Below are 15,970 nucleotides of genomic sequence, written 5' to 3'. Positions count from 1 at the left end.
TGGAGGACTCTCTCTCTGTATGTCCTACTTCTGTGGCAAAAGCCATTTTAATAACTTTAACGCAGAAGTTCTGTAGCTACTCTTCCTTTCCCCCCCAACCCGCGGATCCTCTTGCTACGTAACCTCAGAGGCTCCCCCTCTTTCGACCCCCCCCCCCCCCCCCCCCCCCCACAGGAGACATGAGCGGCAAGCTCTGGACGGAGGAGCAGTTCAACTGCCCCGTGTGCCTGGACCTGCCCAGCGACCCGGCCACCATCCCGTGCGGCCACAGCTACTGCATGGGCTGCATCCGGGACTACCGGAGCGAGGCCGACGCCACGGGCACCTACAGCTACACCTACAGCATTGAAATAACGTACCTGAATTTTTTGCCTCTGAATTTAACTCTTTCAATAAATCATTTTCACCTTGATTTACTTTTTTTGATATTTTCAACGTCTATAAATTCAACCTGCCAAAGTCAGCCTCAAAATTCAATGTACGAAATTCAGTGTTAACATCCGGGTAACTCTATAAAGAAGTGATGTGCACCCAGGGCTGGCCCTGGGCGTAGGCAGTATAGGCGAATGCTAAGGGCGCATCAATCCGCAGGGGGCGCCAAAAAATGTTTTTTTTTTTCGTTTTTTTTGCATAGTGTATTCATCTAACTTTAACTTCAATGTTTACATTACTTAGTACCAGTTGTTATGTCGAAATAAATATTAGACAACATAACATAACATGTAAAATAAAAGAGCGCCCTAGTCCGTGTCCCCCCCCCCCCATAAATTCTTTTTCCATCAGATTAAAGCGAATTAATTTGTAGAGACATAAGAAGCGCCTAAACGGTTTTCCATCGACAGAATGATTATAGCGAATTACAATTGTGTCACGATGCCCCGTGTTGAAGCGCATTTTTCTGACCCGCTAGATGATTTTCCATCAACAATGCGCATGCGCGACATTCTATATCGCTTCAGCCGCTTTCCATTACTTTTATGTCGCTCGAACTTTCCCAAAACCACCTCTGCAGAGCGAATTAACTTAGTGCGACAAAATCGGCGTTAGAGCGATATAACCCTTTTTCCATCACATATGTCGCACTAACTTTTGATGCGCATCATTTTAAAGCGCATTATCTTTTTGATGGAAAAAGGACTACACTGCAAAAAATTAAAATCTATTAAAGTGTAATAAACTTGAATTTAGCATTTTGGTCTTATTACACTTGTTTTTCAATGTATTTTCTTAGTAAGACTGAATATTGTTAAGATTATTTGACTTGTTTCAAGAAAATTCATCTTTTTCATCCTACCTAGATAATAAAACTAATTCTGAGCAGCTTTTTTCTTAAAATAGCACACATTACGGACTGAGTCGCGTTAACATTTAGAATGTGAGTACATTTTTACTTGTTTCAAGACAATCCATATTAACCTATTTTAAGAACTGACCCCATCTCATTAAGATATTCCAGCTAATCAACTGTGATTGCATTCAAATTGATAGGGTCATTGAGATTGTCATTCATGATTTAGCTTTGAGATTCTGAACCTCACCGGTGGCCCGTTCACGTTGCAGAACAAAGTAAACTACAATAGCCTACATCAATACTTATTCGTCCAAAAATAGGGAGCCCATCATTTGAGTCTGTGATTATTAAAGTCTTTCCACTAATGTACTTGTTGCCATTAAGAGACATCCATTTCACAGAGATTACATGATGGAAACTGTCAATATTCAAAAAATCTCTAATCTTTGAACCAATCGATTCCACAAATCACACCGAAGTTTCGACTACGTCCATGCGCCGTGTTAATGTGGCTTAAAAACACTTTTAAAGTCAGTGCAATAAATGCAAAGCAAATCACACATCGCCAACCAGCCATCTTCACAAAGTGTTCCTAACTATGCATTGATCGATTGAGACCCCGCGTTTTCGCTTTCCCGCTTTCTCGCGATGGACAATTCCATACAAAACCGGGGGGTTGGGGTGACTGACCTAATGTGAATTGTGTGATTGCACCCAGCCTCTTTTACCCAAATAGTCAATTTCTTTTTCAAAACTGGAGACGAAACTTTTATTGACTGCTATAGTTGACTACTTCATAACTCTTCGATTTTATTTCACAATTCCATGCACTCCCAATTCGGGCTGACTTGGATTCGCCTAACGACTTCTCAGTTTAAAAATATATGCGCGTTCTTTTTACCCTGGCTGCTGCTGCTGCAAGGACGTGAGAAGAGGAGATATCAGAAGATACAGATACGCTATCAGGTGTGTATGAAACTTTCAGACCATAGAGGGTTGGAGATTATTTCAGTCAAAGATCATTTGAGTACATTTTTAACGGAGTCGAGGTTCCGGTAAATTAAAAAAATAAACCTATTGGAAAAGGGGGCCAAAGCTTCGTGCACCTTGCACAATCTCCAGATGGCTAATGCTAACTATGATACCTTTGGTTCAGTTTGCCTTATGTAGTAACCTCGCATGATATGTAGTAACCTCGCATGATATATTTTACTCGGCTAATTATATGTTATACATTCACACGCTGTCTTTTGTTGGCAATGGTTGGCATGAATGACGTCGTGAATCCCCAAGTATAAGGTTTCCCTTTAGTCTGCATGTTGGGGGACGCATGAGCATAGCGACATCGTCCTCACATTGGCCATTTTTGGTCTCAAACATGCTGTTGATTACTTTGACTAATGCGGCTATACTCCGCTGTAAATAATGTGAATTGTTAATGATTATACTTTACCTACACAATTCTGCCTGGTTTTAAAGGCTGGCTCTGCACGATTTTCTGTCTAATGTATAGCTTGTTTTGACAGTATTTTGTTTTTATTCACAGTTAACGAGTGAGTTGTTTCCAGCTGCTTTGCTCACAACGGGCATATGGACGGCAATATGGATAAGTTAGACCGTGTGGCCAAAGACATCTTAACAGGTAATCATGATAACGTGATACAGTGATGATGGTGCTCATGTGTGAATGTAAATTAAGTGAATGTGTCGATTTTTTCTCATTTGTGTATCTGCTAATATCATTAGTTCATTACAATAGGCTTGTATGAGCTTGCTGAGTGGGATTTTTAGACAAATGGGACCAAAAATATTTGGATAAACAAATACTGGATCAGATCAGAAGATAATGTGAATGTTGCTGTGAGTAACAAAAGTGAAAGTGACCTTATGGGTCAATCTTGGTGTCAGCTGTGCATTCACTATACAGTTTTGTTCACCCTCCTGTCTAAGGCATTCAGCAAGCTCATACAGCAGACTTGAGCCACAATAAATTCCTGCTAATACTTCCTGAGATACTTTTCACTTACTCTTTAATAGAATCTCCCACACACTAAAATAATGTTAAATGACAGTCACTGGGGCATCAGTGAACCTCATCTGTTGATTAATCTGATTCAGCTGATGTTCTGTACCTTTGGTCTCTTGTTTGTGACACAGCTGCCAATGTCGATATGGAGGCACTGAAGATGCTTTCGAGAGAAGAGCTTTTTTTTGAAGTTCTTGTCAAGTGTATTTTTCCCATACATTCACTACACCTAAACAAGAAATTAATTCTAGATAAGAAAATAAGTATTCTAGATAAGAAAATCAGACTAGTTTTAAGCCTTTAAATTAGCTAGTATCAAGTACATTTGCCTTGTTTTTAAGCCTGTTGTATGCTTGTTTTGAGCAATAATTGCTTAGAGGACATTTAATTCTAAGCAATAATGGCTAATAAATGAGAATACATTGCTTAAAATAAGAGAAAAAATCTTAACAAGTAAAAGAAAAAATTGATTTTTATACTTGATTTAAGTTTTTTTGCATGCTTACTACTTGGATATTATTGTCTTGTTTTAAGTAATCTTACCAAGTCCCATTTGCTTGCTGCACTGGCAGATTATTTTGCTCAAAATAAGCAATTTTTCACCTAAAACACTGTATTTTTTTCTTATTTTTTAGAGGGCATTTTTGCAGTGTATAGACTCTACCTGAATCGGGCGGTTGGGAGGGACGAGTTACCTTAGTTACCCACATGATACATCATTCTGACCGGAAAGGAGAAAGCTATCTATTTGCATATCACAATGTCAAAGAAACCTAAACACTCTGGCGCCCAGGGGAGGAAGAGAACAAAAGAAGAGGAGGAAAAACGGGAAAAGACAGAAATAGAGTAACTTTAATTGGTTTATCTTTAACGTAGGCCTGGCTGGCTATAGCCAACTGGTCACTTTGTCTGGCTCTTGTTCACCTTTATATCTTTATTTATTTGGAGCTAACTGTTCCCTATACATAACTCTGCTTAATACGTGGCTATTGGTTTAATTTATTCACTTATCGAAGCAATATGTGTTTTTCTTATTTAGTAAATACAAATAATCCGCCAACAGTTGTCAGGGCGTAGCGTGTTGCCAAGCAACGTGTAAACAACTTAACCGGAGTTAACTAGTCATGCAGTGTTTGTTTTTAAAAAAGAAAAGGAACGGCAGCTCTTAACCCAGCTGGTCCGCTGCTCAATCCAAACACAAACGCTTCAATGAAAATCAAAACATGTCAGCTATGTACACAGGTCCATAACAGTTTGTAACCCACAGTAAAATGGGGGTATTATCCTTAAATTATCCAATGCATTGTAGCAACCATTGTTGGAGCAGTGTTTATTTTCAAGCTGATTTGGATGATAGTTTGTGGTTTGCATATCTTACATTTCCAATATTTTTCATATAATAATATATTATTGTATTTTTTTTACACTTCAGTTGAGTGCTTGTTTTATCTCTGGTTAGAACCAAACTAGATAAACCATATTTAATTGTATTTACAATAATTTGAATCTGAACTCATATCTATTATTTTGCTTATGAATGCCTTTAGTAAACATCAGGCATTTCTTTGCAGTATTTTGTGCATACCATATTGTATGAGTGATTCATTGTCACTTGTTTTGCAAGACTTTTTTTTTTACTGCAAAGTGTTTAATTATTAAAAGTTCTAACGTCTGCAGTATTTTGTGCATACCATATTGTATTTATGATTCATTGCTTGTTACTTGGTTTGTAATACGTTTTGTGTGTTTAATTTTCTATCTAAAAATCAAAGAGTCTCAAAGACAAAGCTTTGTAGCTTCTCTGAGTGTATGAACATTGGTAGTCGAATTTACTGTGCGATCCAAAGGGGTAGGGGGGCGCCAGCAAAAATCTTGCCTAGGGCGCCAAATTGGTCAGGGCCGGCCCTGTGTGCACCCTGTATATCAACCCGGTCTCACGAAAAGACGTGACACTGTCACGTTATTTAATCTATTGAAACGTGATCAGGAACACGTTTTTTCAAATCTTTTCGTGTTAAAAAGCACAATTTTCAAACTCATGTTTGTACAGAACATTTTTGTACAGCCTCCGTACAGAACATTTATTGTTAAAAATTGTCTGTGATAACTAACAATATGACATCTTTCGGCCACCCGTTTCTACTTTCACCTTTTGATTCTGAGAAATTGTGACAATTCACGGATATATTAAATGCAGGTGCGCTGTAGGCCTATGTCTCGTCCGCGTCGACGCCTCGCAAGTCCAGTGTCGCGAGCGGACGTTGCCATGACGTCTAGAAATCATATTGTATTTAATGGGTTGTCACTAATATTGATGTGTTGGGCTTGATTATAACTCTTGAATAATATTGTTCGCACCACGGCCTGGGCCGGGTGCGGGCCTGAGTTTGAAAATTGTGCTTTTTAACACGAAAGATTTGAAAATACGTGTTCGGGATCACGTTTCAATAGATGAAATAACGTGACAGTGTCACGTCTTTTCGTGAGACCGGGTTGTGTATACATGCCATTAGTGTGGTTTGCGTCTGTAAGATTCAGCAATGGACAATACTAACGGACACTTGTACATGGTGTCACGTGGTTTGTTGTCCAGTACAACCTCACACTATGGATAAGGACGTTGAATAAAACCCCTCGGCTCATCTATTAGATGCAACATAGTAATTTTCCCATGGGCATAATAAAAGTATATCTATTATATCTAAGCACTATGTGGGCTCCTATCCGTTCCACAGAGTGCTTCGATCCCCCCGGAGCTGAGCTCCTGCCAATTTCCGCTCCCTTTTGCTACCGTAGTGCGACTCGATAGCGGAGTCTATCAAATCATGCTACCCTATCAGAAGGGTACCTTGTACCCGACTCTGCTCCGACTGCAGAATGACGTTATTTCACACCACTACTCACCCATGTACACTGTAAGAATATGGGGAACATCTTTTGATGCTGGTTTATAACGTCTTTATTGTAGATGTCATTATGCCGATAGACCAATTGCCTTTTAAATAATGCTCGCACTGCGGAATGACGTTATTTTACGCCACTACTCACTACTACTTCTGTCCCCCAACGACGGGGGACAGACCCTCAGCCTGCGTCCCCCCGGGGGAGGGGGGGGGGACTGGGGCCACCGAGGAGAACCACAGCCGTCCTCCCCTCCCACCGATCAGAGAACGGGGGTCCCACCGCCGCACCGTCCGGGGGACGTCAGGGGCCGAGAGAGGGGGACAGAGAGAGAGGGAGGGGGAGGGAGAGAGGGAGAGAGAGAGAGAGGGAGAGAGAGAGAGAGAGAGAGAGAGAGAGAGAGAGAGGGAGAGAGAGAGAGAGAGAGAGAGAGAGAGAGAGAGAGAGAGAGAGCCGATGATTGTGTGTGTGTGTGTGTGTGTGTGTGTGTGTGTGTGTGTGTGTGTGTGTGTGTGTGTGTGTGTGTGTGTGTGTGTGTGTGTGTGTGCGTGTGTCGAGTGACGTGTGTAGAGGACGCTGTTCCAACGTGACTCCAGTGATCATGTTGTGAAGGCTTTAAACTGAGTATTGATTCCTTGTGTTCTGTGGGGAAAAACACAGCAGCAGAACATGTTCAGTTATTAAAGATATGTGCGCACCTGTTTATGATTAGTGATGTCTGCTGCTTCTATTGTTTGAGTTTTGTGTTTATTGTGTTCATGTAAGGGACTGTTCTTCTATTGTTTGAGTCCTTGTGTTTATTGTGTTCATGTAAGGGACTGTTCTTCTATTGATTGAGTCCTTGTGTTTATTGTGTTCATGTAAGGGACTGTTCTTCTATTGTTTGAGTCCTTGTGTTTATTGTGTTCATATAAGGGACTGTTCTTCCATTGATTGAGTCCTTGTGTTTATTGTGTTCATGTAAGGGACTGTTCTTCTATTGATTGAGTCCTTGTGTTTATTGTGTTCATGTAAGGGACTGTTCTTCTATTGATTGAGTCCTTGTGTTTATTGTGTTCATGTAAGGGACTGTTCTTCTACTGATTGAGTCCTTGTGTTTATTGTGTTCATGTAAGGGACTGTTCTTCTATTGTTTGAGTCCTTTAGTTTATTGTGTTCATGTAAGGGACTGTTCTTCTATTGTTTGAGTCCTTGTGTTTATTGTGTTCATATAAGGGACTGTTCTTCTATTGATTGAGTCCTTGTGTTTATTGTGTTCATGTAAGGGACTGTTCTTCTATTGATTGAGTCCTTGTGTTTATTGTGTTCATGTAAGGGACTGTTCTTCTATTGATTGAGTCCTTGTGTTTATTGTGTTCATGTAAGTGACTGTTCTTCTACTGATTGAGTCCTTGTGTTTATTGTGTTCATGTAAGGGACTGTTCTTCTATTGTTTGAGTCCTTGTGTTTATTGTGTTCATGTAAGGGACTGTTTTTCTGTTGTCCTGGTTAATAAAGCATAATGGTGATAAACAACTCAGTGGATCCACTGAATGTTCTCTTGTGTTCAGCAGAGGATCAGTTTACACTTTAAGGTCGGGGGTTCACTGAATAAAAAGCACAACAGAGGCTTCGTCTACACAACATTAATGACCAGGACACCAGCAAGTGCATTTCCACCTCAGACTCATACGTCCGATGAGGGACGGAGTATGGAGAGAGTTCTAGAAGCGAGCCGACAGGAAACAGCCCAGCTACTGGCGTCTCTCCAGAGACGAGCCTTGCAGGCTGGTTGATGCACCACCTCCCCGTCTAACAGGACCCTGAGCCTCCATGTTGAAACACACAGAGGTGTGTGTTTGAGGCGCTGAGCTGCAGAGGAGGAACCTCTCCTTCTCTGGGTGCGTGGGAGGGGGCAGTAGGATGGACGCGTCTGATAAATGAGTCGATAGTAAGATGTGAGGCCGTTTATCAAAGCCATGCTTCAGTCCTGTTATTGCGTGGGGAGCCACTAGGGGGCGGTGAATCCACCTCGGTGGGGTTCAACTTCTGACCAACAGGACCAGGGGGGAGGAGACTGTGTGTGTGGCAAGTGGCAACCTATTTGCAACCCTTGCAGGACGTTTCAGTCCTCGTGTTTTCCGTAAGGCAATAAGCGCCAAAAAAGTAATCCAAGAAGGAAACGAGGCAGATGGATAAGGAAGAATGCAGCGATTTATCCTCAGGACATAGTGAACAAACAATGAACCAATGATAAACATTTCCAAGTAAAATACTGGGTCACCACATTGTAATTGACAGGAAGAAATCACTTGTTTGTATTTAAATGACGGTTATCTACGGTCAGAAAGCCGTTGCTCCCGTCATGCTCTGAGAACTCAATTAACTTAGTCAACTTAACAACTCAATCAATTTGTGGTCGAAGGACAAATTAAGACGCAATAAAACTTCATCTATTGGATAGACACAAATCAGATGGAGTAAAATATCCGTTGTGCTTAATTATTGTGAATTAAAGCAAAATAGAAATTAACAAATTGTAAATAATAGTAATAGTGTGTGTTTGTGTGGTGGAGGTGTTTGGAATGGTTGGAGAGCCTTTTGTGCTCAACCCACACACACACACACACACGCACGCACGCACGCACGCACGCACGCACGCACGCACGCACGCACACACACACACACACACACACACACACACACACACACACACACACACACACACACACACACACACACACACACACACACACACACACCAACAAGCGAGCAGAAGACCCAACACAACTAAATGAAGAGCAGACTGTATCCCTATAATGAAAGGTTCCTTCAATGTGGGTTTGTTGAAGCGTGTTCATCCCTTCACCACTGAGTGTTGGAGAATCCGTTGTGACATCAGCTCCATGGACTAGAACGGCCTTTTAAGACGGGGACTGGGATTCAGAAGGAGGAACTCCAGGGGGAGATGAGAGGACTCCTCGTCTCAACGACCAGAACACGACTTCAGTCTGTCACCAGAGAACCACGGAGCACACCCCAACATTCCCCTCCAGGCATGGTGAGGCCTCAGCCACAGCCCCTCAACCCCCTCAGCTGGAGGGGCACAGCTCCAGGTCATAAAGGGTCTTCGTCGGGGCCGGTCCAAGGTGGTTCTGATCTGAGGGAGCCATCTCCCAGGTCCAGCTGGCCCCGCCCATCACTGTTCAGCCTGAGAGAGGCTTCCATCTCGGGGGTTGGAGTGAACACCGTCCACAGAGAGCTTCACCTGGTCCAGCAGAGTCCTGGTCAGCCTGTTGCTGATGGAGGGTCCTGCTCCTCAAGAGCCTCCACCCTCCACTGGGGGGTCTCCTGAACCCATGACCTCGTCCTCACCTCCTCCCCAGAGTCCTCAGGCTAAAGCGGCGCGCTCTGTGAAGGCTTCTCCTTCAGGAGACCGCTGGACTACAAAGACATGACCTCAGAGACGTTGAATCACCCGGGGACCCCTTTTGGAGACCCCCTGCATAACCCCTCCCCAGTGTGGGGCGCCACTGAAGAACGTTGTTCATCACTGACCTCTCTGGAGGCCCTGAAGGTTGTGCTCTGTCCTGGGTGTCCTGGAGGAGAGCTGGGCGTGGCCGGTGGGATGCTGTTGGCATGAGGACGTGACCTGGCACGAGAGTTCTGCCTTGGATGGCTCTGTGGCATGTGGGTTTGACACGAGATGGAAGGGGTACACATGTGAGCCTGGCTAGGGTTCCACCTGGTGGGTGGGTGTGTGTGTGTGTGTGTGTGTGTGTGTGTGGGGGGGGGGGTCCACCTGGCATGGGATTCTACATGTGTGTGCGGGGGGGTCCAACTGAGAAGTCACACCTCACATGGCAGTTGTCAAGGATAAAATCTAATAATGTTTACTTAAAGGGCAGAGTTTCCTGTGTTCTCATCAAGGAGAGAACGCATGAGGGGATCTCTGCTCCCTCGTGCCCGGGATACCCCCGGCACAAAGGTCAACGTTGGCTAACGCTAGGAACAAGTAGAGCGGCTAGACGATGCAAGGAATAGGAGACGGAGCTTACACGATGAAGGGGGAACAACATGATCGATGTTTCCATCCTACATCATGTGTGGAGCAGAGCTGATCCCAGCCTTTCTGTCACCTGTGCCACGGTGTAAGAAGTCCTCGCAGTAGGCAGTGTGTCGGACTGCAGCTGGCGCAGCTCTTGGGGCGGCGCGGGTTGATCTCCCCTTCAGGGGACTGCTCCTTGGGGAGCTCTCTGGAGGAACGCAGGCTGACTTCCATCCATTGGATCATTGTGTGTTATGTTTTATTGATTGCTGTATTATTGTTTGTATGTTATTGTACCGTTATTACCCAAATATCTCAACATAATTGTTATAAGTTAGAATAAAGTAAAAAATATAGAATAAAGATTCTGAAACCCTAAACCCTCAGAATACTGAGTGACATCACGTTACAAAGGTTGTAAACTGTGCTGGTTTGATGAGGCTAAAGGTGTGTGTTGTTGAACACCTGCCTGTAAAGGGTGCAGCAAGAATCCAACCCAACCAGATTAGATAGATTAGATTACATTAGGCTTCATTAATCCTTTTGGGATGACTTTCTCAAGGAAATTGATTGTCGAGTAGTTTACAGAAAGAAACACAACACAATATTAAATTATATACAATATAAGATAAACAATAAACTCTTAGATAACTATAAAAAGTAGAACAAAAAAGTAAACAGTAAAAAATATATCACGGAAGAAAAGTGAAGGAAGAAAATAACCCTGCTATTATAGAAACATAAACGTTATAAATGATGACACTACATAGACTATAGTGGTCACTTTTTGTTTTCTCCTCAAAACCATGTATAACCTTTAATTCAATAACCACAGTTGCAGTCATGTAGAAATGTTTGAAGGATCCATGTTGATGACATTATAATCCATCGATTATATTTCTGTAAGTCTCTGCTCCTGAATAATGAATGACATGTAACAACATTGGTTTCCTAATTTTAATTTAAAAAAGTACACTTGACAGACTTCCAGCTCCGTCTGAAGACATGAGGTCACAGCAACATGACTGGGAGTTCAAACACAAACACATCAAAACACCCTCACCCACATGAAGGCCGATGTCTACATGAATGGGAGCCATGGAGGTATTCATGTGTTTAGTTCACATCACACTCATGGGACCATAACTGTGTTTATGGTTTAAAAAACTATTTCTGCACAAACAGTAGCAGGTGACCCTGATACATTCATGAGAATATCTCCCATCCAGATAGAATAACGTGAGTGTGTGTGTGTGTGTGTGTGTGTGTGTGTGTGTGTGTGTGTGTGTGTGTGTGTGTGTGTGTGTGTGTGTGTGTGTGTGTGTGTGTGTGTGTGTGTGTGTGTGTGTGGGGGTGTCTTGGCCCTTATCTGAATACCTGTCATTAAAGGGTGTAACACAAGGAAGGAAAAAACAAAAGAAGAATTTAACCCAAGAAGATTCCATTGAGACTCATTCAAGAGAAGCAAATAAAGAAAATCAACCTGCTTTTATAGAATCACTGGCCAGTACAACATGCTAACCCTTACTGAGTACTCTGAATACTCTACACTCTAAAGTATTCTGTACTCTACTCAGTACACTGCTCTTCTGAAAAGGGAAATCATCCATCGATTGTATAGATTCTACTGATTCATACGTTCACACTGATGCAGATCTAGTGTTTGTATGATCAAGGTGGTGATGTCTTTAAAGGATGGAGAAGGATTGTACATGGAGGTGTTCGGCAGACACAGAGCAGAGGAGGCCTTTTCTACGTGATGTGCTTCTATTCATGACGTTATCAGTCTCTTTATTGATAACACGGTATCTGTGTTAGAATGTGTATCTGTGGAGAAGCAGCTGACTCAGTGGCTGAGTGTCTCTACATGCTGGTTGAACCATCAAGTGTCTCTTGGTTTTTCTCTGAGCCTCTAAGCATTACAGATCTCTGTCCATCGTTCTTATTTTAATAAAGTTATTATTCTTGGATCAGCCGCCTTAGCATGTCAGTCTGGGAGGAGTTTGAACTGGGAGGGGGAACTGGTCCAACTGGTTGGTTCATCATTTCCTTGTTATGAGTCGGACGGTTTGCTGTGGCTCATTTCATCACAGGAGGAAGACGACTCAGGTACTGTCGTCCACTCTGATCCGTGATCGATCATAAATATGAATAACTTTGAATCTTATTAATAGGGTGACGGTTAAAATTGTTAGTAAATGTATGGATGCATTGCTATTCGTCAAAATTGCTATTGAACAATTGTATAGATTCCTGCTCTGTAGAATGCTACGTGTTAGACTGTGGGCATTGGGGATCGAAACCCTTCCAGCCAGGAGTCAAGCATCAGGTTGAAGTTAATAATGATAATGTCAACGTAAAGTCAAGGTTCAGGTTGAGGTTATATATGTTTTCCTCCGATTTAGGATTTGTTCTAGATTACAAGTGTCCTGTGGTGACTTTAAAGGTACTTAGGGCAGAATGGAGAGTTGTTATATTTGTGGGGCGGTATTATGATTACATTATTTGTGCGGGAAGACGGCCATCTTGGTTAGTGAAGGTGTTTAGACGTCATCTTGTACTGGGTCTTGTCCTCTGTGGGCCTGCATCATTCTGCAGTAGTGTAGGCCTGCTCTATATCTGAGAGCATCACTCGTATGAGAGGGTCATGACCTTCGAGGTGAATTAACTCTGACGTGACCGCCTCAAAACATAGGTCACTGGTGACGGCTGGTTTGTGTTCTTCAGGTCAGCCAACCGCACTGACATCCTCCCACCAGCAGGTGGTGCTGCGGTGCTCCTTTTCGAGGGTTTCAAAACGGACCCTGTGTCAAATCATTTGGTTTACTACTCTCAAGACGTTTAATTATTCATGTACACTTACAGTAAAATGTCCCACTTTACTACAGCTGGAGTCGAGTGAATCAGCTACCTATAAGATGTTATTCTGGGAGGAGTATGAACTGAGAGGGGAACTGGTCCAACAGGAAGTAAACTAAGATACTGTAGTCCCCTCTTATCCGTGATAGATCATAAATATAAATAACTTTGTATCTTATCAGTAGATTGAAAATGTTTAAGATTCCTGCTGTACAGAATGCTACGTGTTACACTGTGGGCATTGGGAATCGAACCCGGAACCTTCCAGCCTGGAGTCAAGCGTCAGGTTGACGTTAATATTGACTTTTTTTTCTTTCGTATTCTTGTGTCCTTAGGTGTCTTTATAGGTACTTGGGACAGAATGTACAGTTGTTATATTTGCATTGCGGCATTATGATTATATTATTTGGACAGCAAGACGGCCATCTTGGTTAGTGAAGGTGTTTAGACGTCATCTTGTACTGGGTCTGGTTCTCTGTGAGCCTGCATCACAGATCTGTTGTGATGTCATACCACATGAGGAAGTCCATACATGGTCCTGCCTTCAGAGTGGTTTAACCAGCACAGGGAGCAGTTGGTATGATATCCACACAGTGAACTTGATCCTATCAGACACTTTTGAAGCCCTTTGAGACCTTGTGTGTGGAATGATGAATAGTTATTAAAGAGTGTATTAGACACTTCTGGGCAGCATCTCCACATCTTTCCCCTCGTTGAGAATGAGAGGGTCTATGAATCTGCGTCTAGGAAAGACCACCCTGCCTCTCGTCCAAAGAGAACAGAGACAACAGCCCCCTGTGACCGGAAATACACAGCTCCTATAAAAGCAGAGAATAAACACTGAGTGGCCGTAGAAACCTTATGGAGTTGTGTTTGTGTCCAGGTCTCCAGTCTACTATGGATGAGGAGAGAGAGGAGGGGGGTCCTACCTCTAAGACCACTCTGTCTGGGGAACATGGCCGCCGGAGCAAAGCTAAGAGGTAAGAAGAGGATCTCTCTGTCTGTGACTGTTGTCCATCTCAGAGCTCAGCAGTGATGCATCATGACTCCATCATTAGTCTGAGTAACAGCTGTGTGTTGTGTTGAAGCCCAGAGCAGCAGCAGAGAGCAGACTCCCCTGGACCCAGCAGTGTCACCAGGAAGAGTGACTGGTTAATGGAAAGAATGAACTGTTTTGAACCAAAGTGAGTACGTATATATGAGAGATTATAAAAATACAGCATCCATCAAACAAACATAAATCCTGGTTATTATTTTTCTAGAAGAGTCCAGCAGCAGAGAGCAGACTCCTCTGGACCCAGCTGTGTCTCAATGAAGAGTGACCACTCTATGAATCGACCTCCTCTCCTTAAAGGTGGAAATCAGTCTATTGAGAAGAGGTGAGGATTTAAACAGTGACCTGTTGGAGGTGGTGTGAATGAGAGGAGGGATAAGGCTGTTTAGTGATGTGGTTGACATGGTGAATGAGAGGAGGGATAAGGCTGTTTTAGTGATGTGGTTGACATGGTGAATGAGAGGAGGGATAAGGCTGTTTAGTGATGTGGTTGACATGGTGAATGAGAGGAGGGATAAGGCTGTTTTAGTGATGTGGTTGACATGGTGAATGAGAGGAGGGATAAGGCTGTTTTAGTGATGTGGTTGACATGGTGAATGAGAGGAGGGATAAGGCTGTTTTAGTGATGTGGTTGACATGGTGAATGAGAGGAGGGATAAGGCTGTTTAGTGATGTGGTTGACATGGTGGATGAGAGGAGGGATAAGGCTGTTTTAGTGATGTGGTTGACATGGTGAATGAGAGGAGGGATAAGGCTGTTTTAGTGATGTGGTTGACATGGTGAATGAGAGGAGGGATAAGGCTGTTTAGTGATGTGGTTGACATGGTGAATGAGAGGAGGGATAAGGCTGTTTTAGTGATGTGGTTGACATGGTGAATGAGAGGAGGGATAAGGCTGTTTTAGTGATGTGGTTGACATGGTGTGAATGAGAGGAGGGATAAGGCTGTTTAGTGATGTGGTTGACATGGTGAATGAGAGGAGGGATAAGGCTGTTTTAGTGATGTGGTTGACATGGTGAATGAGAGGAGGGATAAGGCTGTTTTAGTGATGTGGTTGACATGGTGAATGAGAGGAGGGATAAGGCTGTTTAGTGATGTGGTTGACATGGTGAATGAGAGGAGGGATAAGGCTGTTTTAGTGATGTGGTTGACATGGTGAATGAGAGGAGGGATAAGGCTGTTTAGTGATGTGGTTGACATGGTGAATGAGAGGAGGGATAAGGCTGTTTTAGTGATGTGGTTGACATGGTGAATGAGAGGAGGGATAAGGCTGTTTTAGTGATGTGGTTGACATGGTGTGAATGAGAGGAGGGATAAGGCTGTTTTAGTGATGTGGTTGACATGGTGAATGAGAGGAGGGATAAGGCTGTTTAGTGATGTGGTTGACATGGTGAATGAGAGGAGGGATAAGGCTGTTTTAGTGATGTGGTTGACATGGTGAATGAGAGGAGGGATAAGGCTGTTTAGTGATGTGGTTGACATGGTGAATGAGAGGAGGGATAAGGCTGTTTAGTGATGTGGTTGACATGGTGAATGAGAGGAGGGATAAGGCTGTTTTAGTGATGTGGTTGACATGGTGAATGAGAGGAGGGATAAGGCTGTTTTAGTGATGTGGTTGACATGGTGAATGAGAGGAGGGATAAGGCTGTTTTAGTGATGTGGTTGACATGGTGAATGAGAGGAGGGATAAGGCTGTTTAGTGATGTGGTTGACATGGTGAATGAGAGGAGGGATAAGGCTGTTTAGTGATGTGGTTGACATGGTGAATGAGAGGAGGGATAAGGCTGTTTAGTGATGTGGTTGACATGGTGTG

At 43.0% G+C, this 15,970-nt stretch overlaps 1 protein-coding gene across 19 annotated transcripts in view; it reads left to right on the top strand.

Annotated features, from left to right (window-relative positions):
- Positions 1–15,970, top strand: part of LOC132455169 (NACHT, LRR and PYD domains-containing protein 12-like) — a 126,332-nt gene that overhangs the window by 83,525 nt on the left and 26,837 nt on the right. For 3 of the 19 annotated variants that reach the window (XM_060048928.1, XM_060048931.1, XM_060048930.1), the window contains exons 3-4: positions 14,193–14,288; positions 14,367–14,483. The exons of 13 other annotated variants lie outside the window; for them this stretch is intronic. In XM_060048928.1, coding sequence (XP_059904911.1) covers positions 14,193–14,288; positions 14,367–14,483 — 213 coding nt within the window. Of the gene's footprint in view, positions 1–13,987; positions 14,085–14,192; positions 14,289–14,366; positions 14,484–15,970 lie in introns of all 19 variants that reach the window. 3 more of the 19 variants (XM_060048933.1, XM_060048932.1, XM_060048934.1) reach the window with 2 other exon arrangements.

This window comes from Gadus macrocephalus, chromosome 4, assembly GCF_031168955.1.
Source record: "Gadus macrocephalus chromosome 4, ASM3116895v1".
Lineage (NCBI taxonomy): Eukaryota > Metazoa > Chordata > Actinopteri > Gadiformes > Gadidae > Gadus > Gadus macrocephalus.
This window is presented reverse-complemented; position numbering and strand designations above follow the sequence as displayed.